The sequence below is a fragment of the Tamandua tetradactyla genome, chromosome 18 (genome assembly GCF_023851605.1).
Source record: "Tamandua tetradactyla isolate mTamTet1 chromosome 18, mTamTet1.pri, whole genome shotgun sequence".
Lineage (NCBI taxonomy): Eukaryota > Metazoa > Chordata > Mammalia > Pilosa > Myrmecophagidae > Tamandua > Tamandua tetradactyla.
In genome coordinates, this window is record NC_135344.1 from 25,464,722 (window position 1) to 25,490,105 (window position 25,384).

General features: G+C 34.6%; 1 protein-coding gene across 1 annotated transcript in view; it reads right to left on the bottom strand.

The window, feature by feature from the left end:
- WDR7 (WD repeat domain 7) overlaps positions 1-25,384 on the bottom strand; it is a 494,499-nt gene that overhangs the window by 236,808 nt on the left and 232,307 nt on the right. Inside the window, 1 exon segment of the mRNA XM_077135381.1 lies at positions 3,968-4,081. Within this exon segment, the coding sequence (XP_076991496.1) occupies positions 3,968-4,081 (114 nt within the window).

Sequence of the window (25,384 nt, forward strand, 5' to 3'; positions counted from 1 at the left end):
GTACTTGCACAGATAAATCTGCAAAGACAAAGAAAAGTGTTTTTTTTTTTAGCTCCCAGCATTCAAGGAAAGCTGTATCTTAATATTAATTGGATGTGACCTTAAGAAGCAGATATATTAGAGTAAATTCTAGCAATAACTCATTAAAATATCAAAATGTACAGGTTTCAACCTAAGATTATAAAGTGTACAAAGAGACAGGAAGCAATAGTCCAAGCAAAGAAGATTAAAGCATTAGAAACCATCAACAAGGAGAACCAGAAAAGGGACACACCAAAGACATTTTAAAATGATCCTAACTGTGCTCAAAGAACTAAAGGAAAACGTGGGCAAAGAACTCAAGAAATCAGGAAAATGACAGATCAATACAAAAAGAATACCAATAACTGGATACAAAAACTCAGAAATGGACAGCACCATACTACCTAACTGTAATATAATTATGTTAAAACACTGAATGAAGCTGCACAGGAGAATGATAGAGGGAGGAGGGCTGGAGACACAAATGAAATCAGGAAGAAAGATAGATGTTAAAGATTGAGATGGTATAATCTAGGAATGCCTAGAGTGTATAATAATAGTGAAATGTACAAGGTACAATTTTAAAAATGTTTTTGCATGAGGAAGAACAAAGGAATGTCATTATTGCAGGGTACTGAAAATAGATGGTAATTAATATTTTAAAATGTCACCTTCTGTGTGAGACTAAAGCAAAAAATGTTTATTTGTTACAAAATTTATATTTTGACTAGTGCATTTCCTAATATAACTTATGTAGATAGTTTGACTGAACGCCATAAGTACTTGGAATCTCAGGTAGGACATGAGATTTTGCTGGTTTATCCAGAGTGATGCCCCGATGAATCCCAGCGTGATTTGATCAGTGAGTGGAAAAGTATCTGCAAAGCCCCCTTTGGGGAGTTGTGAGAACGGGGAGAAATTCAACTTCCCCAAGTTGAATTCTTGATATTCTCACAAGCAGTGTGGACATCCAAAGCTATAGGCTGAGCCCCCAGTCTTGGGGTTTGTTCATATGAAACTTAACCTCGCAAAGGATAGGTCAAGTCTACTTAAAATTTAGGCCTAAGAGTCACCCCCAAGAGAGCCTCTTTTGTTGCTCAGATGTGGCCCCTCTCTCCAGCCAACACAACGAGCAGTCTCAACATCCTAACCCTCTCTACGTGGGACATGATTCCCAGGGGTGTGGACCTTCCTGGCAACGTGGGACAGAGATCTTGGAATGAACGGAGACTCAGCATCAAGGGATTGAGAAAAACCCTAGAATGAGCTGAGACTCAGCATCAAGGGATTGAGAAAACCTTCTCCACCAAAAGGGGGAAGAGGGAAATGAGACAAAGTGTCAATGGCTGAGAGATTCCAAACAGAGTCGAGAGGTTATCCTGGAGGTTACTCTTATGCATCAAGTAGATATCATCTTGTTATTCAAGACATAATGGAGAGGCTGGAGGGAACTGCCTGAAAATGTAGAGCTGCGTTCCAGTAGCCATGTTTCTTGAGGATGATTAAATAATGATACAGCTGTCACAATGTGACTGTGTGATTGTGAAAACCTTGTGTCTGATGCTCCTTTTATCTACCTTGTCAACAAGGAGAATATATGGAATAAAAATAAATAATAGGGGGAACAAATGCTAAAATAAATTTAGTTTAAATGCTAGTAGTAAATGAAAGCGAGGGGTAAGGGATATGGTATGTATAACTTTTTTTCTCTGTTATCGTTTTATTTCTTTTTCTGTTATCTTTTTATTTCTTTTTCTAAATTGATGCAAATGTTCTAAGAAAGGATGAATACGCAACTAAGTGATGATATTGTGAATTACTGATTATGTATGTTGTTTTATTTTGTTTCTTTATTTCTTTAATTAATAAATAAATTTAAAAAAAAAAGAATACCAATAGAGAGGTGAAAATTATGAAATGGAACCAACAGAGCTGAAGACCACAGTAACAAAAATTTTAAGTTCCCTGGAGGGGTTCAACAGCAAACTAAAGCTGGAGGAAGAAAAAATCAGTGACCTTGAAGATAAGATAACTGAAATCATTCAGTTTGAGAAGCAGAAAGAAGAATGAAGAAAAGTGAATAGAGCCTGAGGAACCTGTGGGACACCATCAAGCACGCAAACAAATTCATTGTGGGAGACCCAGAAAGAGAGAAAGAGAGAAAGGGGCAGAGAAAATATTCAAAGAAATGATAGCTGGAAACTTCCCAAACTTAACTACATAGAGACATAAATATACACACCCAAGATGCTCAACTCGAAACAGGATAAACCCAAACTGAGCCACACGATAACCTATTATAATCAAAGATAAAGAGAGAATTCTGAAAGCCACAAGCGAGAAACAATGTGTCACTTTTAGGGGGGCCCCATTAAGATTAAGTGCTGATTTCTCTTTGGAAACCACAGAGGGAAGAAGGCGGTTAAATAAATTTAAAGTATTGAAACCCAAAAATTGCCAACCAAAAATTCTATATCCAACAAAACTGTCTTTTAAAAGTGAGGAAGTTTATAGTTAATAGTATAATTAAAATAATATTATTTCATCAATTATAACAAATTTGTTAAACTTAAGAAAGTGTTAATGGGGAAAACTGCATGTGTGTATATATGGGAAGTCTGTATTTTTTACAAGATTTTTTTCTGTAAACCTACAACTGTCTAATAAAACAAGTGAAAAAAAATTAAAAGAATAAAATGAGGGAGAGATTAAAACATTCCCAGATAAACAAAAGCTGAGGGAATTCATCATCCCTAGATTGGCCCTACTGGAGGTACCAACAAGAATTCTTCAGGTTAAAAGAAAAGGACAATTTACAATAGATTAAAGCTGCATGAAGAAATAAAGATCTCTAGTAAGGGTAAAGACATGGGAAAATAAAATACGAGTACTATTGTATTTTGGTTTGTGACTCTGCTTTTTACTTCCTACAGGATCTCAAAGGCAAATGCACAGAATGTAATGATAAACCAGATTTTTTGGACTCATATATAAACATGTAAACTGTGATAAGCACAGGAGTAAAGGAACATAATCTGCATATTCTATTGAAGTTGTGTTGACATCAAAGTAAATGAGATCAATATAGATTTAGGATGTTCAATTTAAATTTCATGGTAACTAAAAAGAAAGTACTGGAAAATAGTAAAGTTCATAGAGACAGAAATTAAAGCAAATTTGCCCAGGGCATGGTGTAGGGAGAATTGGAAGTTACTATAAAATGGGTATAGGGTTTCTGCTTGGGGAGAGGAAAGTTTCAGTAATGGAAGGTGGCGAGGATACTGCAATATTATGAAAGTGATTAATTCCATTGAATGGTATGCGTGGGAGTGGTTGAGACAGGAAACAATGTTGTTTACACGTCCCTCAAGTGAATGGAAAAACAAGAAAAGAAAAAGCAGATAAAGAGACATTGACAATGAAATGCAATATATGATCCTGCATGGTTCTGACAAGGCAGGATAAAAGGCTCAAGGAGATATTATGGAATGTACAAAAAAAAATCAGAATATAGACTATAAGCTTTACATGAAAGTTAAATTTCCTGAACTTAACTGCATTTAAGGTGGTAACATAGGTGATAGAATATCTTTTACTTAGGAAACGAGAATGGCAGCAATAAGTGTTCAAGGAACATGATGCTACAATCTGCACTCAAATGTTTAGAAAATGGATTGTCAGACAGATGTTGGATGGATGGATGGATGGATGGATGGATGGATGGATGGATGGACGGACGGACAGGTAAAAGAATGATATGGCAAATGTGGCAAAATGTTAAAATCAGTAGACCTAGTTATGGGGGAGGGTGGTAAAAAGGTAGGGGACATGTTGGCAAAATATGGGATTTGTGGGTTTTTTTGTAATTGTCCTGTAAGTTTGAAAGTATTTCTAAATAAAAAGTTAGCAACAACAAAAACTTTCTGTTAAAAATGTTCCTGCTTACCAGTTGTGATGTCATCATCAACAAGGTCATGCTCTTCCTCCTGGACTTTAGCTTCTGTCCCTGAGGCTTCAGGAGCAGAAGTGATTGTCTGCATGGCGTCTGCTGTGACTCCAGCTAAAATAAATGGAATCATAAGGTTTAGTTTTAAGAAATTAAGAGAAGGATGGACCAAAACCTTTAAGCTTTCTAATTTACCTACTGCAGACAATACTTTAAAAAACAGAATATATTCACCAAAATTAGAAGAGATACAAGCTAATGAACAAAATATTCATGTGTGCTCTATTAAATTATATTTATAGTTTTACAGGGATGCATAACACAAGATTTGGGAAAAAACGAAAAAGGATGCCAAAGTCAATTATATTTTTACTTGATTTCACTGAATGTTTTTGCTTCAGCAACTTTAGCTGATTTAGACATAGTTATATAATGAAGACAAGGAAAACTAGCTGAATCACAATTTTAAAAGTTGACTTCTCTTTAATATTAGTTTACTTATATTTTGGAGCTAGATAGGAAGGATTTACACAACAGAGGGAATTGTGCACTAGATCTAAGAAAGAGATCTAAAATATATTGACCAAAATGAATGTAACATTTCCTTCTATGAAAAAATTATATACAATGTCAGATAATTATCACACTAAAAGAATGTCCCTGAAAGCCTACAGATAGACTAGATTATGGGGCCAAAATTTGCATTTTGTAAATCATCTAACTTGACAGTCCATGCAAATACTTTTTCCTTACATACCTATCTTCCCATTTTTGATGAAACATTTTGTTATCAATTTGCACCTACTACATTATTTCTAAGTTGGCAATGACTAGTAGGTCTATCAATTTTTTCATATGTTTATCAACAGGTATTATTCAATAATAGTAACTAAAAACCTCACCATTAGAAGCTACTTTAGGAGTTGAACTTTCTATCAAATGTTCTTAATAAGAACTTTAATAACTACCTACATAGGATCCATCCTAATATTTTAAAAAACTAAAGTTATAAGTAATTCAAAGAATTCATTTCTTCCAAAATACATTCAACATTTCCATGTTGCCTCAGGTTTACCAAAGACAGCAGGAGAGGAAGAATTTTACATGAATAACTCAAACGTAGACCTATCTGTAGGCAGTTTCAAGCCATGACTATTTAAATTTGGAAAAGAATATACATTGATTTTTTTACTACTACTTGTTGAGAACTGCTCTAAAAAAAAAGAACAATTGTAAATCAATGATCCTTGATAAAGGCAAAATAACAAACCCAACCCTTTACAGAAGCATTTTTATTTGTAGAGTTTGTAAGATAAAATTTTAAAATAAAGAGAATTCTTTTTTAAATTGTATTAAGTTAATTACCTAATTTAAAGATGTCAAGCAATAAAATAAACACAAAAAGAAGAGGAAATAAGAGGTGAAGGCCATGTTCCCAAATAGAGACTTACTATTTAACTGTAAAATCAAAGATCATTATGTTACACTATTAAATCAAAATACGTATATGTGCTGGTTTGAAATGATGTATGTACCCCAGATCATCTCCCTGGAAATGTGATTTAATCAAAAGTGGTTGTTAAGCTGTTAGGTGACAACATGTCTCCACCGATTTGGGTGGGTCTTGATTAGTTTCTGAAGTCCTATAAAAGAGGAAACTTTTCGGAGAATGAGAGATCCGAGAGAGAACAGAGCAGAATGACACAGCCACTTGAAGCAGAGTCCACCAGCCAGTGACCTTTGGAGATGAAGAAGGAAAATGGCTCCTGGGGAGCTTCATGAAAGAGGAAGCCAGGAGAAGAAGCAAGTAGATGACACTGTGTTTGCCATGTGCCCTTCCAGATGAGAGAGGAACCCTCACCATGTTCACCATGTGCCTTTCCAGATGAAAGAGAGACTGTGACTGTGTTCGCCATGTGCCTTCTCACTAGACAGAAATCGTGAACTTCATTGGCCTTCTTGAACCAAGGTTATCTTTCCCTGGATGCCTTTGATTGGACATTTCTATAGACTTGTTTTAATTGGGACATTTTCTTGGCCTTAGAACTGTAAACTAGCAACTTATTAAATTCCCCTTTTTAAAGCCATTCCATTTCTGGTATATTGCATTTCAGCAGCTAGCAAACTAGAACACCAATCAATGGAAAAAGATAATCTTTTCCACAAACAGGGCTGGGGCAACTGGATATCCATAGCCAAAAAGATAAACCTTGATCTAGGTTTCACATCTTATACAAAAATTAATTCAAAATGGATCAGAGACTTGAATGAAAAATGTAAAACTTTTAGAAAGAAACTATAGAAGAAAATATTTGAGATCTAAGGCTAGATATGAAACTCCAAACACAAAACATAAAAGGAAAAGTCAATAAACTAGGATGTCATCAAAATTAAAAACTTTTGTTCCTCAGAAGACCCTATTAAGAGGATGAAAAGATAAGCCACAGAGCAGGAATAAAGATTCAGAAATCAAATATCTGACAAAGAACTGATATCTGGAATACCTAAGGAATGCTCAAAATTCAAAAGTAAACAGTCTGGCAGTGCCTCAAAAGATTAAACATTGAGTTACCATATAACTTAGTAATTCCATTTTTAGAAAATGGAAATATGCCCACAAAAAACCTGTGCATGAATGTTCAAAGCAGTATTTTCCAAAAAAGCCAGAAAAGTGGAAACAACCCATATGTCCATCAACTGTAGAATAAATAAAATGTGATATACTCATACAATAGAGTACTATTCAGCAATTCAAGGGAATGACCTACTGATAACACGCTACATGGTGAATCTTGAAAAACATTATGTTACGTAAAATAAGCCAGTCACAAAAGACTACATGTTGTATGATTTCATTTACATGAAATGTCAGAATAGGTAAATGTATAATCAGAAAGAAATTACTAGTTGCCTAGGGCTGGGTAGGAATGGGAAAAGGGAGGGCCTGGGGCAAATAGGTACAGGGCTTCTTCTTGGGGTGATGTTCTCATTTGCTAGCTGCTGGAATGCAACACACCAGAGACGGATTGGCTTTCAATAAAAGGGGATTTATTTAGTTAATATATAGTTCTTCAGAGGAAAGGCAGCTCACTTTCAACTGAGGTTCTTTCTTATGTGGAAAGGCATAGGGCAATCTCCGCTGGTCTTCTCTCTAGGCCTCGGGGTTCCAAGAACTTTCCCCGGAATGATTTCTTTCTGCATCTCCAAAGGCCTGGGCTGAGCTGCAAGTGCTGAGATGAGGTATGCTGAGCTGCTTGGGCTGTGCTACGTTGAGCTCTCTCGTTTAAGCACCAGCCAATTAAATCAAACATCATTCATTGCAGCAGGCACGCCTTTCAGCAGACTACAGATGTAATCAGCAACAGATGAGGTTCACATGCCATTGGCTTGTACCCACAGCAACAGAAATAGGTACCTTCACCCAGCTAAGCTGACACCTGAATCTAACTGCCATAGGTGATGAAAATGTTCTAAATCAGATTGGAATGATGGTTGCACAACTCTGTGAATATACTAAAACCACTGTATATTTTAAATGGGTGAATATAATGGTACATGAATTATATCTCAATAAAGCATCTATTAAAAAAAAGTTAAAAACCAAACAGTAGGAAACAGAGAGAAAAAAAGAGAAAACAAAACCAAACAGTGATGGTAGCACAACATTGTGAATGCAATTAATAGCACTAAAAGATACAACTAAATATTATTAAAAGGAAAAATAATAGACTCTATATATGGTAACAGAATAAAAATTCTTTTAAAAACCCATGGAAATGGGTGGGCCACAGTGGTTCAGCAGGCACAGTTCTTGCCTGCCATGCCAGAGACCCCGGTTCGATTCCTGGTGCTGCCCATGCAAAAAAAAAAAAAAATTTAGGGAACTACACTTACACAGTGAACCCTAAGTTAAACCATGGATTTTAATAAATAATACAATTGTAAAAATGTGTTATCATCACTTGTAATAAATGTTCCACATCAATGCAAGGTGTTGGTGGTGGTGTGGTGTATGGGAATCCTAAATTTTATGTATGATGGTTCTGTAAACATGCAACTTGTCTGATAAAGAGAAAAAAGAGAGCCCAATTAGGAAATGGGCAAAAGATATGAAGAGACATTCAATAGAAGAGGACACACAGGTGGGAAAAAAAGCACATGAAAAGATGTTCAACATCATTAGCCATTAGGAAAATGCAAACTGAAACCACAAAGAAATATCATTTCAAACCTATCAGAATGGCTAAAATAAAATATAAAAACAAGACCTAATGCTGGAAGGGATGCAAAGAAACTGGATAATTCATGCATTGCCAGTGGGAATGTAAATTGGTACAGTTACTCTGGAAAAGTTTGTCAATTTCTTTAAAAAACTAAGCATACAGTGCTCTCTTCGGCAGCACATATTCTAAAAAAACTAAGCATACAAAAACCATAAGACCAGCAACTGCACCCTTGCGCATTTATCCCAGGGAAATAAAGGACTATGTTCACACAAAAACCTATATGCACAAAAGTTTATGGCAGCTGTGTTCACAAAAGCCAAAAACCCAGATGTCCTAGAACAGGTGAATGGTTTTAAAAAAAAACATGGTGCACTCATACCACGGAATACTACTCAGCAATACAAAGGACTGAACTACTGATACACACAACAACCTGGATGAACTTACAGAGAAATATAATGAGAAAAACAAAGTTAATCTCAAAAGGTTACATGCTATGTGATTCCATTTATATAACATTTTTGAAATGACAAAATTGAAGAATAGAGAACAGACGAATGTTTGTCTGGGGTAAGGGGAGGGGCGAGTGGGATAGAAATGGGTGTGGCTATAGGGGAACACAAGAATCCTTGTAGTGACGGAAATATTCAGTATCTTGACTATATCTATTTCAGTAACCTGGCTCTGACACTGTACTATTTTGCAAGCTGTTAGCATTGGGAGAAAACAGGTAGAAAGATTACAGGGGATCTCTCTGTATTATTTTTTAAAAATACCAGGGAATCTACAATTATTTCAAAATAAAAAGTTTAACTAAAAAAAAAAAAAAAAAAAAAATCAGGGCAAGCCATGGTGGTTCAGAAGGCAGGGTTCTTGTCTGCCATGCCGGAGACTTGGGTTTGATTCCCAGTGCCTGCCCAGGCAAAAAAAAAAACCAAAAGATTAAAGGAAAGAATAATAACCTAATGCACAGTGAAAGGAAATCTCTGAACTTTAAAGGCAAAACAAAATCTTAAAAACAAGGAAAAAGAAAAGCAGATGCACTAGTTTGAAACTGTTATGTACCCCAGAAAAACCATTTTCTTTCAATCTTGATCCAATCTTGTGGGGCCAGGCTTATTGTCTAGGGTGGAACTTTTGATTAGACTGTCCCCTTAGAGACTGACCCACTCAACTGGGGTATGGCCTTCTCATTAGATGGAGATGTGTGACTCCGCCCATTCAAGGCAGGCCTTGATTAGTTTACTAGAGTACTTTAAAAGGGGAAATATTTTGAGGAAACCTCAGATGCAGACCCAGACCCAGATGCTTGGAAACACAGAAGCCCCAGGAGATGACAGAAACTGAGAGAGCTGACAGAAGCTAGACAGGAACCAGAGCCAACACAGATGCAGACATGTGGAGACGCTTGGAGTGCTGTCAGAGAGCAGACCCCCAGACAGAGACGTTTTGGAGACGCATGACCCAGCATATGTCACTGAACCTTCCCACAAGATGCTAAACAAGCTAGAACCCAGAGATTTGCCCTGGAAAAGCTAACTGAAGGCCCACAGATGCTTAGAGAAAAAACTACTGGACTCAGAAGATGGAAGCAGCGGAACCAGAAACAAGGACCAGCAAGATGCCAGCCACAAGCCTTCCCACGTGACAGACTGGCTTTTCTTGAGTCAAGGTATCTTTTTATGGATGCCTTAGTTTGGACATTTTTATGGCCTTAGAACTGTAAACTTGTAACTTAATAATAAATCCCCGTTATAAAAGCCAACCCATTTCTGATACACTGTACTCCAGTAGCATTACCAAACTAAAACAGCAGATTAAACGCAAAGGATATATGATTAAATTAAACTATTAAACTAGAAGCAGACCTCCCACAGCAACAACAGATATTGAAAGACATAAGAATAAAATCATTAAAGTGTTGAGAGCAAAATAAACTATTCACAAATTCAACTATAATGCAATTCTAGATATTTATGTAACAGGTTCGCCTAAAGTCATATATATATATTTTTTTTCTTTTCATGGCCTATACTTCAAGCACTATTTCTTTTTTGCTGATTAAGAATGAAGTGGGAAAAAAATGTCAAGACCAATCCCTTGAAAAATGACAAGTAAATGAAAAACAATCATGATACTTTAAAATGTTAAGAAAAAAAGAATGTCACTTTTAATATTAACCCTATCTGATAATGTATAACAAATTTAACAGATCATTTGAATATGTCAGTTTTTCTCTTTCCTATCACCATATTCAGAACACCCAAAATATCCTGCTTTTACTCTCACACTGCACACAAGACTGACATAAGTTGCTTTTTTTTCTATTATTGTCAAAAAATACCTTTAATTTTGTTTCCATATACTAGTTCTTTTCGCGTTTTCACACTTCTTACCTTTGATCATACTTGTGACTCATTCTCTAAGTTTCCACAGTCAAAATTTTTGTTTGTAATTTTTTTAACCAATTAACAAAAACATATTTTACTTTAAAATATATATATATATATTTTGGGCGGTACAATGTTGGCTCAGTGGCAGAATTCTCACCTGCCATGCTGGAGACCCAGGTTCGATTCCTGGAGCCTGCCCATGCTAAAATATATATATTTATTTCATTTTCTTAAAATCATCTTAATAGTTTAACTCCAGTCCAACTTGGAGTTGTGATGGTAACAAACTATCTAAGAATCCTAACCATTGTTGGAACATAGAAAAGTTAAAAGATACTAAAAATGGAAAGATTAAATTACAATACTCAACTCTCAAATTCAAAGGGCACATATCATTTGAAAGTAATTTTAACAGCTTGTTTTCAAGGAAATTATAGATATTTTCATTTTGAACTTTTAGACCATACAACTATGGTAAAAGATTAGTAAAGCCCATTATTTAATCATTCTAATCATGATAATATCTGCAAAAAAGGGAATAATAACATTTTTACAAATTTCCAGCCATAACTTGGTTATTTTTAATCTCTAAAATATTTGGTCATATGTTACATTACTTCCTTATGATAGTAGGTAGGGATTACAGTACACATTCTGGAAAAGGCAAAAGTATAGGGACAAATACCAGTTTAGTGATTTGCAGGGACAAGGGATTTGATACAAGGATTAAGTACAAAAAAGCATGAGCAAACTCTTTAGAATGATGAAAATAAATCTTCATTGTGGTCATGGGAACATGACTATGTTAAAACTTAGAGAACTGTTTATTTTAAAAGAGTAAGTTTTACTATATGGAAACTATACCTCACTTAGCCTAACCTAAAAAAAGGTACAATCCAAAGTGCTGTATCTTAATAATTAAGGATTATGCTAGAACACAGGTTTTTTTTTTTCCTGTGTTCTATTTGAAACACAGGAAAAAAAAATGTTTGAAAAAAACTGTTTGACTTTCTGCCTGGTATAAAAGCTTTAAAATTTTGAAAAATAAAAATCATGTCCTTACCACCATAAAAAATGAAATAGTCCTAGGAAATATGAAACATAGTCTACTCAGAAAATAATTAAATGAAATCCTTTCTTGCATATTAGTGATCAAGATGATAAATGTTGTCAATTAATTACTTAGTGATATTTTGCTTTTATTTTATACACTTGATGTGAGTTTGTCAAACTATACCATAAAATCTAAGAAGACTAATTTACTCTCTGCATATTCCCATAATATCTGGCAGAGTGATGAATATCTGATAAAGGTTCAATGAATACATTTTGAATAGAATTGGATACTTTCAATTCCATGACATAATTTATATTATATAAATATATAAGGATATAACAGTAAGTGCGCTTTAGGTAAAAGGATAATACAATAAATTAATGGAAAGTTCCAAGACCCTTAAAAACCAGTCAGTCCCTATACCCAGAATGAACATTATGCCAGACAATAAATCCCTATAAAAAAGGTTCTATTCTCTGAATCTGGAGGAAATATAGGAAAGAAGAGGAATGAAGCAGAAAATGGGTATAAGTAAGTTTGGATACAAAGGCAACAGGGAGAAGGAAAGGCTGTGGCTAGAAGCAGAAGGGACAAATAGATGACAAGGAAGGATATAATAAGATCCTCATGCCATCTACATTTCTAAATAGATCACTCTACGTAATGAGAGATCTAGGTACAGAAAACATTGCCATTTATACACAATCTATTTAATCACTTTAGAAAACAGTTTAAACAATGTATATATGTAAATGCAGTTTCCAAAATCAATGGAATAAAATGGTACTAGAATCTCGTTACCAGTAAAATCAGACACCTAATTTAAAAATGTATCTTTTAAAGGTTTATAAATTATCTTTGTAAGTATTTTATCCTACTGGCTAATAATACTTATATAATAATAAATAATATGAACTCAGAAGATTTCAGTGTCATGTGATTAACTTTACTCAAAGATTAAAAACTAAATTTTAATACAGTAATATTTAAAATATAGTGAATTTAACAAATGTTGGGATATAAAACCATTTCATCTCACTATGATTTTGTTTTATTGAAGATCAGATGGAAGTAATAAACCATACTACCAGGATTCAAAAGAAAAAATAAACCAGCATATTTATAAATATTAACAAAAACTGTATTTCTCATTCTCATATAATGAAGATTTCCACTGAGGCTGAAAATGGATCCAAATCTAAAGAAAAGCAGGTACTTTTATTTCATCAGTTTGTCTCAAGTGTGGTTTTTCAAGGGTCCAATACAATACACTAGACTAGAGGCAACAATTTGATATGAATATTTCCTTTGAATAAAGTAAAATTTGACGGTAAGGGAGTAGTGTATCTAGAGTTAATTTTCAGGCAGAAAGCTTAAATTTATTGGAAGCAGATCTCTGCAGTGACTGACCAACACTGCCCCGCATTCCCCACAATCCTCGTGACAGACAGACTGCCTGCCTCACATTAATTCACTTCACACCACTCCTATCGATCCACTACTGGTTCCCTAGTCTCTCTGCACACATTGCCTGTCTGGCTGCCCACATCCACATCAGCACATACACACACAAAGGCCATGGAAAGATAACCTTTTGCTTTCCATTAAAGACACAGTATCCATTTTTCCTTCTGCAATAACATAAAAAATGAAACACTATAGCTGTTGTGTGGTAGAAAAGTCTTCCTGGAAGAAATATTGAGGTTATTTATCCCTTTTTCTGAATAGAGATCATTTCAAAGACAAGTTAGTTTATTAAAAGCCACAAAACAATTAGACAAATAAAAAATATAAAATAAAATGTCTTTAAGCCTGAATTACATCTTAAGAATTTCATAATCATTTGGTGATCTGAGTTTTGATCTTTATTTTTAAAGAATAAAACACATTTTGCCTAACATTTTGAGTTTTTTTTTTTTTTAGAAAACTGCGTCTCATCTAAAATGTAATTAAAACAATTCTGACAGCAGCAAAAGGAACATATTTATTGGGAAAACAAACAAGGAATAGAAAACATAGTCAGCAAATAGATAATATCTATAGAATATTAATGTGATTTTTAAAGCTTTACTATTCATCTTTCCAAAAAAAGAACCTGAAATGATCCTTGGTAGAAATCACATCTCATACTTCTAATTTATTGCACAGACTTTTTCAAAGATTTCTGTATGATTTGCAGGCAATAAGCTGACTCGACACCAATTTTGGTTTCCGAAGGCACAAATAAAACAAAGATTTATTTTCAACCTGCCTTTGTTGGAAAAAGGCAAATTTTTCTTGACACACAACTGTATACATGCATGAACTTAAAATCATAACCTCTGGTTGATTTACAAACCTAGATTATAAGTGGAACTGTACCCTTCAGTGCTGTTCAAAGCATGTTCTCTATAAGAAGCTACCTTTGAAACCTTTATAGTTATTCATTTTTGCTAGCAGTATCAGTTAAGTAGTAACAACAAATACAGTAAGCAAAATTAATACAGTATGCTTAAATATGTTGTTATTGCTTATAATAACAAAAGTTACATTAGAAATCAAAGAAAGAGAAACTAATGAAGCCCCAGAGGTGGCTTTATAACAAGGAAGTTAAGATTTCTACTGGGCCTGAAGGATGGGACAGAACTGACTAAGAGAGAGGGTGGTACTGCCAATATGAGTAAAAGCAAAGTGAATGCAATGACAAAGACATGCAATCATGCAAAGTTCTGTCATTATCCATCATTATTTTGAACACTTATGTAGCACACAACCTCTGATGTAACAAGCCTTGCATCAGGACAAAAATGAAAAGACATAGCCTTGGTCTACAAGAAATTCACATTATGAGGTGAATCATGAGCCATCGAGGGAAATCTGAGCTTGAGAAACAACTTTCAATTTGTGACTGAGAAAGCTCTCTCCTATAGCAATAGTGAATGACTTGGGGAGGTGCACGAATAAAAGCAGCAATAAAGGCAATGATTTCAAATTGTGTGGCTTGGAGCCCTAGGAACTCCACAGGAGTGCCAGAGGAAAGGGGGACTTCCAGGCTCCCTACCCTAACCTCAACCAGTACTTTATTCTAACTCTATTTTATATGTGAGTGTGTATGTGTGCACATACAGATTTTATGAAACTTTCCATTTGAGGAAAAGATACTGCTTTTTAAAATCTGCTTGAAAATCACTGATGTAGATTTTTTCAAAAAAAGACATTAAAAAGGGGGAGAAAATCAATTTGTTTTCAGACAAAACATCCAAAATGTGGATGGACTTCTGAACCAGGAGGAAGGACAAGGATTCATTCATTCATTTAACTTTTGTAAATAATGGTTATGCTAGGGGATAAAAAGGAAAGAGGGTGGACAATAAAACCAAGGACCCTATACTATAGACACATATAGCCATGTGGGAAATAAATATTTATGAATGCATGAATGAAAGCATAGTGCATATATGAAGAAAATCAATTAACTCTGTTTGGGATAGGGTGAGGATGAAAACACAGGTCAAACATGACTTCAACAGAAAGGAGTTATTTGATATTTAAGAATTTACCATGAGATGACATGAAGTAAAGAAAATTCCTGGAAGAAAGATCAACATTTTGAAAGACTCTGATATATCCACGGACCTGGGTGGCAGGAGCATAACCAAAGTAAAGAGACGTGAAAAATGAAGCTAAAAGGACAATGAGATCAGAACTCCAATGTCTAAAGACAATGAGAAACAGGCTGCTAACAGAAAAGCAGAAAAGTGGTATGTTTTCCTCTTTTAAAGCAGATACCTGGTTCCAGTACGGTAGACCGAGTAAAACAGGTCAACAAAAGATAGATACAATCATGAGATGGTAGGGTTGGTTACCACACAATGACAGCAACTTTCACATCCAAATCTGGGGCTAAGTAAGGATAACCCTATCATCTCTTTTTCTGGCCATCAGAGTAGTTTAGGATTTCACTTTGGGCAGAGACTGAAGCAGCTCTGTGAAGAAAAGAGAACTTGGCCTATACTATCAGATAGTCCCAAAGAGGCAACCACTTAAAAGCAATAATTTCTGGCAAACCAGCCAAGCTGCCTTGCATGTATCCTTGTGCATAGCCCAATGAAAACAAAAAGTGACTTATTATATATAAATGCAATGACAATATAAGGGATTTAGTACATTACCAGGGATAGATTATGTACTCAATAAATGGCATTATCACCATTATTAATTTTATAAATTCTTAATTCTTATTTTTATTATTATTATTATTATTATTATTATTTTATTTTCTCCTAAAGTACCTTGCTATCTGCAATACTAACCTTTTCTTCTCAATTGGGTGGGCCCATTTATTTACATCTCATTGTTTTAACTTTCAGTAAGCATCACTTCCCTTCTTTTAGAGCTACATTTCCAAACAACTTATGACATCTGTTTATATATAAGCCACTTGAAGCCCAAAAGAGAACTGTTTGCATTTGAAAGGCTCAATTATCTTATAATTATTTCTGTTTCTGTTAAAAATTTCCAAATATCTACACACATACAGAGAGAGAGGAAAGAAAGCTTTTGACTTAATCTCTTCAACATAAAGAAAAATTGGGATTTGAAAAATAAAGACACAGGAATTTTCTTGTAATATTACCTGAGTAGAAACATTAAACTGGCTGCAATATATTATGAGATCATACTATGAGGCATTTGTGATATGCCAACAATCTCTCATAGTAATAACTTAGATAAACATTGTAATGCGCTTTCACTTTGTTATTTGAGAATATAAAGTTCTTCTTTTACAGACAACAATAAAAAACAGTAAGGATGGATGAAACTCACAGAAGTGTTCTATATAAATAGTAAATAAATGGGTAAATATGGCTAGAACTCATAAGATATATTAAGTATAGAGAGTAAGTTTTCAATGACCTGGAAGAAATACTGTATAACAGAAAGGATGAGACAAGCAAGAATGCCACGCACAGATAGAAATTAATGGAAAGACCAAGTCATAAAGTAAACATAAAACTGTAACACTTCCAGAAAAAACACAGGAGAAAATCTGCATTACTTTGGCTTGGCCAGTTATGGGCTATGATACCAAAAGCATGAGCCATGAAAGAAAAAATTGAGAAACTGCACTTTATTAAAGTTAAAAAATTCTGCTCTGCACAAGACACTCTTAAAATGAAAAGACAAGCCACAGACTAAAGGTAACATTAGAAAATTATTCATTTGTTAAAGGACTTATATCTAGAATATTAACAGAACTCTTAAAACTTGATAATAAAGGGCAGGCCACAGTGGCTCAGCAGGCTGAGTTCTCGCCTACCATGCAGGAGAGACCTGGGTTCGATTCTTGGTGTCTGCCCATGAAAAACAAAACAAAACAAAACAAAGACAAAAAGACTCAATAATAAGAAAATAAGCACCCCAGCAGAAAAAAATAAAATAGCTGGGCAAAAGATCTAAACAGACACTTCACCAAAGAGGATATATGTATAACAAATAAGCATGTGAAAAGATGCCAACATTAGTTATTAGACAAATAAAAATTAAAATCACAATGAGATACTATCACACACTTATTAGAAGACCTAAAATTTAAAAAAATCTAACAATATCAAATGCTAGCAACAGGAAAGCTTGCTCATTCATTGCTGGTAAGAATGCACAATGGTAAAGCTACTTTGGAAACAGTTTGGCAGTTTTTTATAAGGCTACACTTGCACTCACCTTACAGCCCAACAATATCATTCCCAGGTACTTCCTCAAGTGAAATGAAAACTTATGATAATACAAAAACCTATATGTGAAGAGTTATTTCAGCTTTATTTATAATCACTAAAATCTGGAAACAACCTTGTTAATCCTTAAATAGGTGAATAAACATAAACATTTTGGTACAGCCACATAGTGGAATACTATCTGACCATAAAAAAGAATTATTGATTTATGCAACTATATGGATGAATCTTAAACGTATTTTGCCAAGTAAAGGAAGTAAAAATCAGAAGGCTACATGTTGCATGATTTCATTCATATGGAATTTTGGAAAAGGCAAAACCATAAGGATAGAAAACAGACTAGTGGGTGCCAGGGATTGGTGGGGACAGGGATAGAGGTTGACTACAAAGGGACTATACAAGGAAATTTTTAAGGGGTTGGTGTTGTACAGTGATGGTGGATATATGACTCCATTAATTTGCCAAAACCCATAAACCCAGTGAGTGAGCTTTTTACATGCAAATAATAAAAAAGAATAAATTAACCAGGATGCCGGGGGTAACACAGGATGAACTCCAGACTGTGACAAATGAATCTATTTCACAAAATGTGTGACATATTCCCAGAGCCTGCCCATATAAAAAAAAAAAAAGTGTGACATAACCTTACCAAAGGGTATAAAGAGAAAAGGAGTTGACCTAAGTAATTTTGGAAAAGAGGTCAAAAGACAAAAAAAAGAACTCTGCACAAATACTGTACTCTAGTTGGCAAATTTGCTTTCACAGGGGTATGGGTTAGCAATTTTTAATTGTTTTTACATCTACTAGTGTTTTAGTTTGCTATGGCTGCCAGAATGCAACACGAGACATGGGTTTGCTTTTATAAAGGATTTATTCCATTACAAATTTACAGTTGCTCAGAGGCTTTTAAAAGCAGCTAACTGTTATCTGGCTTTCTCTGTCACACGGGAAGGCACAGGGCAATGTCTGCTGGACTTCCCTTCTGGCTTCTGAGTTCAAATGGCTTCCCCAGGATGATTGCTTTCTGCATCTCCAAAAGTCTGCATCTGAGCCTACTCTGAGCACTGAGCTGAGGTGTGCCAGGCTGCTGAATTCTTCCGGGCTGTGCTGTGCTGAGCTCTGCTTGTAAGCCTCAAGGCTCAAACAGCACTCATTGCGGAAGGTACTGCCCTTAGCCAACACAGATGTAATCGGCCAGAGATGAATTTCACATGCTGATGATTTAAGTCCACAGCAATAGAACAACAGGGCACAGACCACCTGGCCAAACTGACACCTGAACCTAAATATTACAAATAGGATTGAAAAAAAACAAGCAAATCTGTTGTAGGTCATGACAGCCAGGTTTCTCACTCTCAGAGAAAGAAGTTACAAATAAGCAAAGGAAGAAGACTAGAATGACTCTTTTGGTGGTGGATTAAAATGGAAAGATTATCTTTATGAACTCATATCTATTTTAGTATATATACAGGTAGACAGACACAAATAATTATAGATATGTAAGTATAAGAGATATACCTGTCTGAGAGGACCTAGAAGCAACGAAACCCCAGTAGCAAAAAGCATACCGAGCACTTAGATCTTAGTTGCTAACATCTCCATTAAAAAAAAAACCCAGGAGTTAGAATGGGCAAAGGAGAAGGAGGAGTTATAATGGAGATGATTAACAAATGAGTTTGATGCTGAATCATTATACTGACATTTCTTTTAGTCTCCAGTGTCTTGGGCAGCTAGAAGGAAAAACTTGAAATTGTGGAATAGTAACTCATACCAGATTTTGAAATCTGTTACATAACTATTTATTAAAATATTCTTTGAAATTTATTGCTTTTTTGTATATATGTTATATTTCACAATTTAAAAATGTTGGAAAAAAAAACAAGGTCCCTTGGAGAAATGACTGATTCTAGGACTGAGGTACAGATAATACAAGAAGAGCTAGAAGCATCTTCCAGTGTCATAAAATAAGGAAATGTTTAAAAGCAAAAAAAGAAAGAAAAGAAAAGATGAAATTGTCAAAATGACACTGGAACTAACCTAAAAGAGTTCCTTATGACCAAAACTGAAATAATTTGATCGACAAAGTAAATTAAGCCTGTATTGGATCAAAACCCAAAGATTAAAATAATCATGAATCAAAAAAAAAAAATTCATGAATCTATATTGAAAAATTCCAAATAATAAATGTAAAGGTACTGAAGGTAATTAAAAAATCACCATTTGAACTCCATAGTAATAACTGCTGCAGGCCAGATCCACTGATGAATGCTAAAATTAGTGGGTGAAATTTGAAGGGGAAAGAAGGTATTTGCAACGTCTTAAAGCTATCCCTCCCCCCCACCCCAAAAGTGTTTTATCGTGGTGGCTTTAACACACAAATACAAATTCTTTGCAACATCTCCCTCCAGGACCAGTGGCTTAATTCCCTTGAGCCTGGGCTAGACTTTGCAACTCAGTTCTAAAAATAGAGGACAGAAAGAGAAAATGAGCAATATAAAAGCAAGGAAACCTAGCAGATACAACCTTAAACAAGTAATCAATGTTAAAATTACCAATAATAAGTCATATTGCCATCATGTAGCCCCTAATTTGATGCAAACAGAAGGGCACTTCAATTCTGGTGTTCTTTCCCCAAATCCAAACCAAGTTTAATCTTGAGAAAATATCAGACAGCCCAATTAAGGGGCAATCTACAAAATACCTGACCAATATTCTTTAAAAACATCAAGGTCAAGAAAGGTAATGGCAGACTGAGAAACTGCCAGAGATTGGAGGAGACTAAGGAGACATGACATGACCAAATGCAACGTGGAATCTTGAAAAAGAAAATTCATGGAAAAACTGATAAAGTCTGAATGTCTGCACTTTAGTTAGTAGTACTCCAATGTTAACTTCTTAGTTATGATAATGTAACGTAAGTTATTAACATTAGGAGAAGCTTAGTGAAGTGTAGAAGGGAATCTCTGCACTATCTTTGCAACACTTCTGTACATCTAGAATTATTTCCAACTAAAAGTTTAAGAGAAAAAAAAGTTAAGGTGGGGAGTTAAGTCAAACAATGGAGATCTCATGTATCAGGCTAAAAACTTCAGAGTTTATCATAAAGAGGTAAAGGGCCACTGCAGGATTCTGAGAGGTTTGGGGACTGGGAGTGATGATGATCAGACTCTGGTGTTAGAAGCACAAGAGCATGACTGTTGGGGGCTAAGCCTGCATATAACAGCAGAGACAAACCCTTTTTAAGACTGTAGTAAATCAGGTGAAAAATTATGGGAACATGAATATGATTAAGGAAGACAATTTAGAGATAGAGAATATTAGGACTGGATGATGTTATAGAGGTAGGGATAAGAAGAGAATAAAGAGGAAAGAAATCTGAGAAATCTTGGATTTCTAGCATGGGTGTCTCTTACTGAAATAGGAAGACTTGAGAAGAATATACAAGGGTGAGAGCAAGATCATGAGTAACTTGGGATGAACGTGCTTCATGTTAGGTATCTTCGAGATCTTCAAGAGAAAATATTCAATAGGAGTGAGATGGGTAAAAAAAAACCGGAGCAATATTTGTACAATTTTGCCTTCCAGAACAGTTTAAATGACGGTATTCTTGAAAGAGTGAGAAAATGATTTGAAAAATTAGAAGCACTTGAGAATTATGTGTTTAAAAAGGATTTTTGGAAAAAGCAAGTTTTGAAATGGATGTGGAGAAAAGTGAAGAACTGATAGCTAGGAGTTTAAAAGATTCACAACATCATACTCATTTGTTAAATCCTATCATCTCCATTACAACTCCTCCTTCTCCTTTGATCCTTCTCCCAATCTTTAGGGATATTTGGGCTATGCCCATTCTAACTCCTGGGTTTTTTTTAATGGAGATGTTAGCAACTAAGATCTAAGTGCTCGGTATGCTTTTTGCTACTGGGGTTTCGTTGCTTCTAGGTCCTCTCAGACAGGTATATCTCTTATACTTACATATCTATAATTATTTGTGTCTGTCTACCTGTATATATACTAAAATAGATATGAGTTCATAAAGATAATCTTTCCATTTTAATCCACCACCAAAAGAGTCATTCTAGTCTTCTCCCTTTGCTTATTTGTAACTTCTTTCTCTGAGAGTGAGAAACCTGGCTGTCATGACCTACAACAGATTTACTTGTTTTTTCAATCCTATTTGTAATAGGTTCAGGAATAGCATAAAGAAAGAAAATAAAACACAGATAATTAAGAAGACTTTAGGGTCAGGAGAGGGAGTTCGGCTTAGCTGAGATGGAGAATTCAATCACAGAAAAGGCCAAACCAAATGCACAGCCAGGACAGGAATAGTTCAGCACACAGAAGGTTTACACGGCCAACAAGAATAAAAGCAAGTGACCAATGTGGATGTCCTCCCAGCTGGGACTGTGAGCTATTTAAACTATTCATCTAAGGCCTCTTTGTCATGGGAAACCATGGAAGTTACTGAAGGATAGGGCATTGGGACTTTTGAACTAATAGAGATCAAAATCCCAAGATTATCTCACTTAGAATACTGTTTATTTGTAAATATTATGTCTTTACTAATTTACTTCAACAGTCTGAGCATTTATAAAGCAAAACAAATACACACTATTATTTTTTTAAGCTCCAATCCATCTAAAATCTGTATGAAACAAATCAAGGGTTTTCTAGAACTGACATCCTCACTAGCCTTGGTTACGATGACTCTATGTTTGCAAAGCTTTTTTCTTCTTAAGCCTGAATATTTTATCTTTGGGTTATGAAACAAATTTTAGAATGAGTTTTTCTTTCAGTCCTGAACTGAGATAAAAATACATTTCAGATGAAAATATGTATGGATGAAATATACACCTCTGGTCACAGTAAATGGTGATCTCATGCACAGCCCTATGCATTTATACAAGACTGCTCACCATTCAAGCAGTGCTTCCTCACTAGAGCTTTGGCTTACTATAGCAGTCCAAGGTTTCTTGCTTTCTGTGAAACCTCAAGATTACTCAAACAATTTTTTGAATAATAAAAAATGCACATTTATTATAAAATGAGTGGTATATAGGAAGTATTCAGTTGTTTTTATCGAATAAATGACTTATGCCAAAATATGTACTAGATTAAATAGGAAACAATTTTTAACTGTTTAATTTTTGTTTTGAATAACCTGTGGGCTCATTTAAGCATCCATTTCATTATGCATAATGGAAAAAAAAAAGAAAACATAATGCTCAATAACAGGGGAATTGATAAGCAACCTAATGTTAATATTTCATGATGTGTCATATACACTGGGTGACATGAGAAAAAAATAACTTGAAGAACCTGTAGAAACATACAAAATGCTTGTAATATGCTAAGTTAAAAAAAAAAAAAGCCAGGTCCCAAATGGCACATTCACTATCACAAAAAACATATATATATATATATATATATATACAGACAACCAAGAAGGCAGTGCACAGAAATAAAAATGTTCTGTTAAAATGATATGATAAGCTGGAGGGATTTTTAAATTTACTGTAGTTATACGACACAATCTTATTTTTTTATCCAAAGAGAAGTCACCGAAATATCTGACTATTTCTAATCATACATGTAAATCTACTACTGAACATTTTCTGTGCACCTTAATTACATGAACAATTCAAAAGACCATATTTTGAGGTAAAGAGAAAAAATGAGGGACTGGATAATTTTTATATTTTGTGGCCATACTCACTATTCCTCTTCACTTCCTTGACACTTTTTTCCAGCTTGAATATTTTTTAGTCTTGTATAGTACAGGCTCTATTTTATCTTTTAAAATTGAGATACTATTTATACCCAGTGAAATGCTCAGGCTTTTAAGAGTTCTGTTCATGTTTCTGACATACCAAGACAGTGAACATTTTCAACACCTTGTGATCCTTACCAGTCAAGCCCTACCTCCCATGCCAAGAGGCAAATGTTGATCTGATTTCTATTTCTTTAAGTTTTGCTGATTCTAAGACTTAACATAAATGGAAATATATAATATACTTTGTTTTGTGTCCATTCCATTTCGTTCTATCAGTAGTTTCTTCATTTTTATTGCTGAGTAGTTTTCAATCAAATGAATGTACCAATTTGTTTATCGAACCAAATATTATCAAACATCTGTGTTTTTGTTTCAGTGTTTGACTATTAAAAATGAAGCTGCTATAAACATTTATGCACAAGTCTTTGTGTGGACACTGGTTCTCCTTCCTCTTAACTAAAGACCTAAAAGTGGAATTAGTGGATAGATAACTTTTTAAATTTCTATATATTTCTCCATATTGTAGTATATTGACCATGAACTCCTGTATAACAATTTCCATTTGTTGAAAATTCAGGCATAATACGATAATGCCAGAATCATGTTTTATGACTTATGGAAACCTTCAAAGTTTTATAACAAAATCACTATGGCAATATCAATGTTATTAAGTGTGAGTTAATATAATGTAATAGAAGTTATCACATTTTAAGGCTTTGTTTTTGAAGCTGATTAAGCTGGGAAACTTAGATCTAGCATGTTGATTGAAAACCCTTTTAAAATAGGGGGTGTGTGGCCTCACTCTCCAGCCAACACAACGAGCAGTCTCACCACCCCACCCCTCTCTACGTGGGACATGACTCCCAGGGGTGTGGACCTTCCTGGCAACGTGGGACAAAGATCTTGGAATGAACGGAGGAGACTCAGCATCAAGGGATTGAGAAAACCTTCTCCACCAAAAGGGGGAAGAGGGAAATGAGACAAAGTGTCAATGGCTGAGAGATTCCAAACAGAGTCGAGAGGTTATCCTGGAGGTTACTCTTATGCATCAAGTAGGTATCATCTTGTTATTCAAGATGTAATGGAGAGGCTGGAGGGAACTGCCTGAAAATGTAGAGCTGTGTTCCAGTAGTCATGTTTCTTGAGGATGATTGAATAATGATACAGCTGTCACAATGTGACTGTGTGATTGTGAAAACCTTGCGTCTGATGCTCCTTTCATCTACCTTGTCAACAAACGAGTAGAACATATGAAATAAAAATAAATAATAGGGGGAACAAATACTAAAATAAATTTAGTTTGAAATGCTAGTGATCAATGAAAGCAAGGGGTAAGGGGTATGGTAGGTATAATCTTTTTTCTTTTCTCTTTCCTGTGTTCGTTCTATTTCTTTTTCTATTGTCTTTTTATTTCTTTTTCTGAATTAATGCAAATGTTCTAAGAAATGATGAATATGCAACTAAGTGATGATATTGTGAATTACTGATTATGTATGTTGTTTCATTTTATTTTTTTAATTAATAAATAAATTAAAAAAAAATAATAGGGGGAACAAATGCTAAAATAAATTTAGTTTGAAATGCTAGTGATCAATGAAAGCGAGGGGTAAGGGGTATGGTAGGTATAATCTTTTTTTTTCTTTCCTGTGTTCATTTTATTTCTTTTTCTATTGTCTTTTTATTTCTTTTTCTGAATTAATGCAAATGTTCTAAGAAATGATGAATATGCAACTAAGTGATGATATTGTGAATTACTGATTATGTATGTTGTTTTATTTTGTTTACTTTTTTAATTAATAAATAAATTAAAAAAAAAAAAGAAGAAAGAAAATAGGGGGTGTAAGGGTAGTTCAGTGGTAGAATTCTCGCCTGCCATGTGGGAGATGCAGATTCGATTCCCGGCCTATCCACTTCCCCAAAGAAAAAAAAATTCAACAAATGGTGCTGCAATAAATGGACAGTCACATGGAAAAAGAATGAAATGTGACTCACACCACATACAAATAAATAAATAAATAAAGACTAACAAATACCTTGTATCCATCTGTATTATCCACTGATTTCCTGAATTTCTAAAAAACTTCTGTAGGATATGATTGAATTTTTTGTGCTCACTAACATACCTACACTCCAAATGGCTAAACTAAAAATTAAACATGCTAAAGAATTATATTATTTTCCAACTAAACCAATAAAATCCAAGTAAGACTTTTGTTTATTTCATTTGTCAACTCACAAGTCCTAGGTAGTACCCATT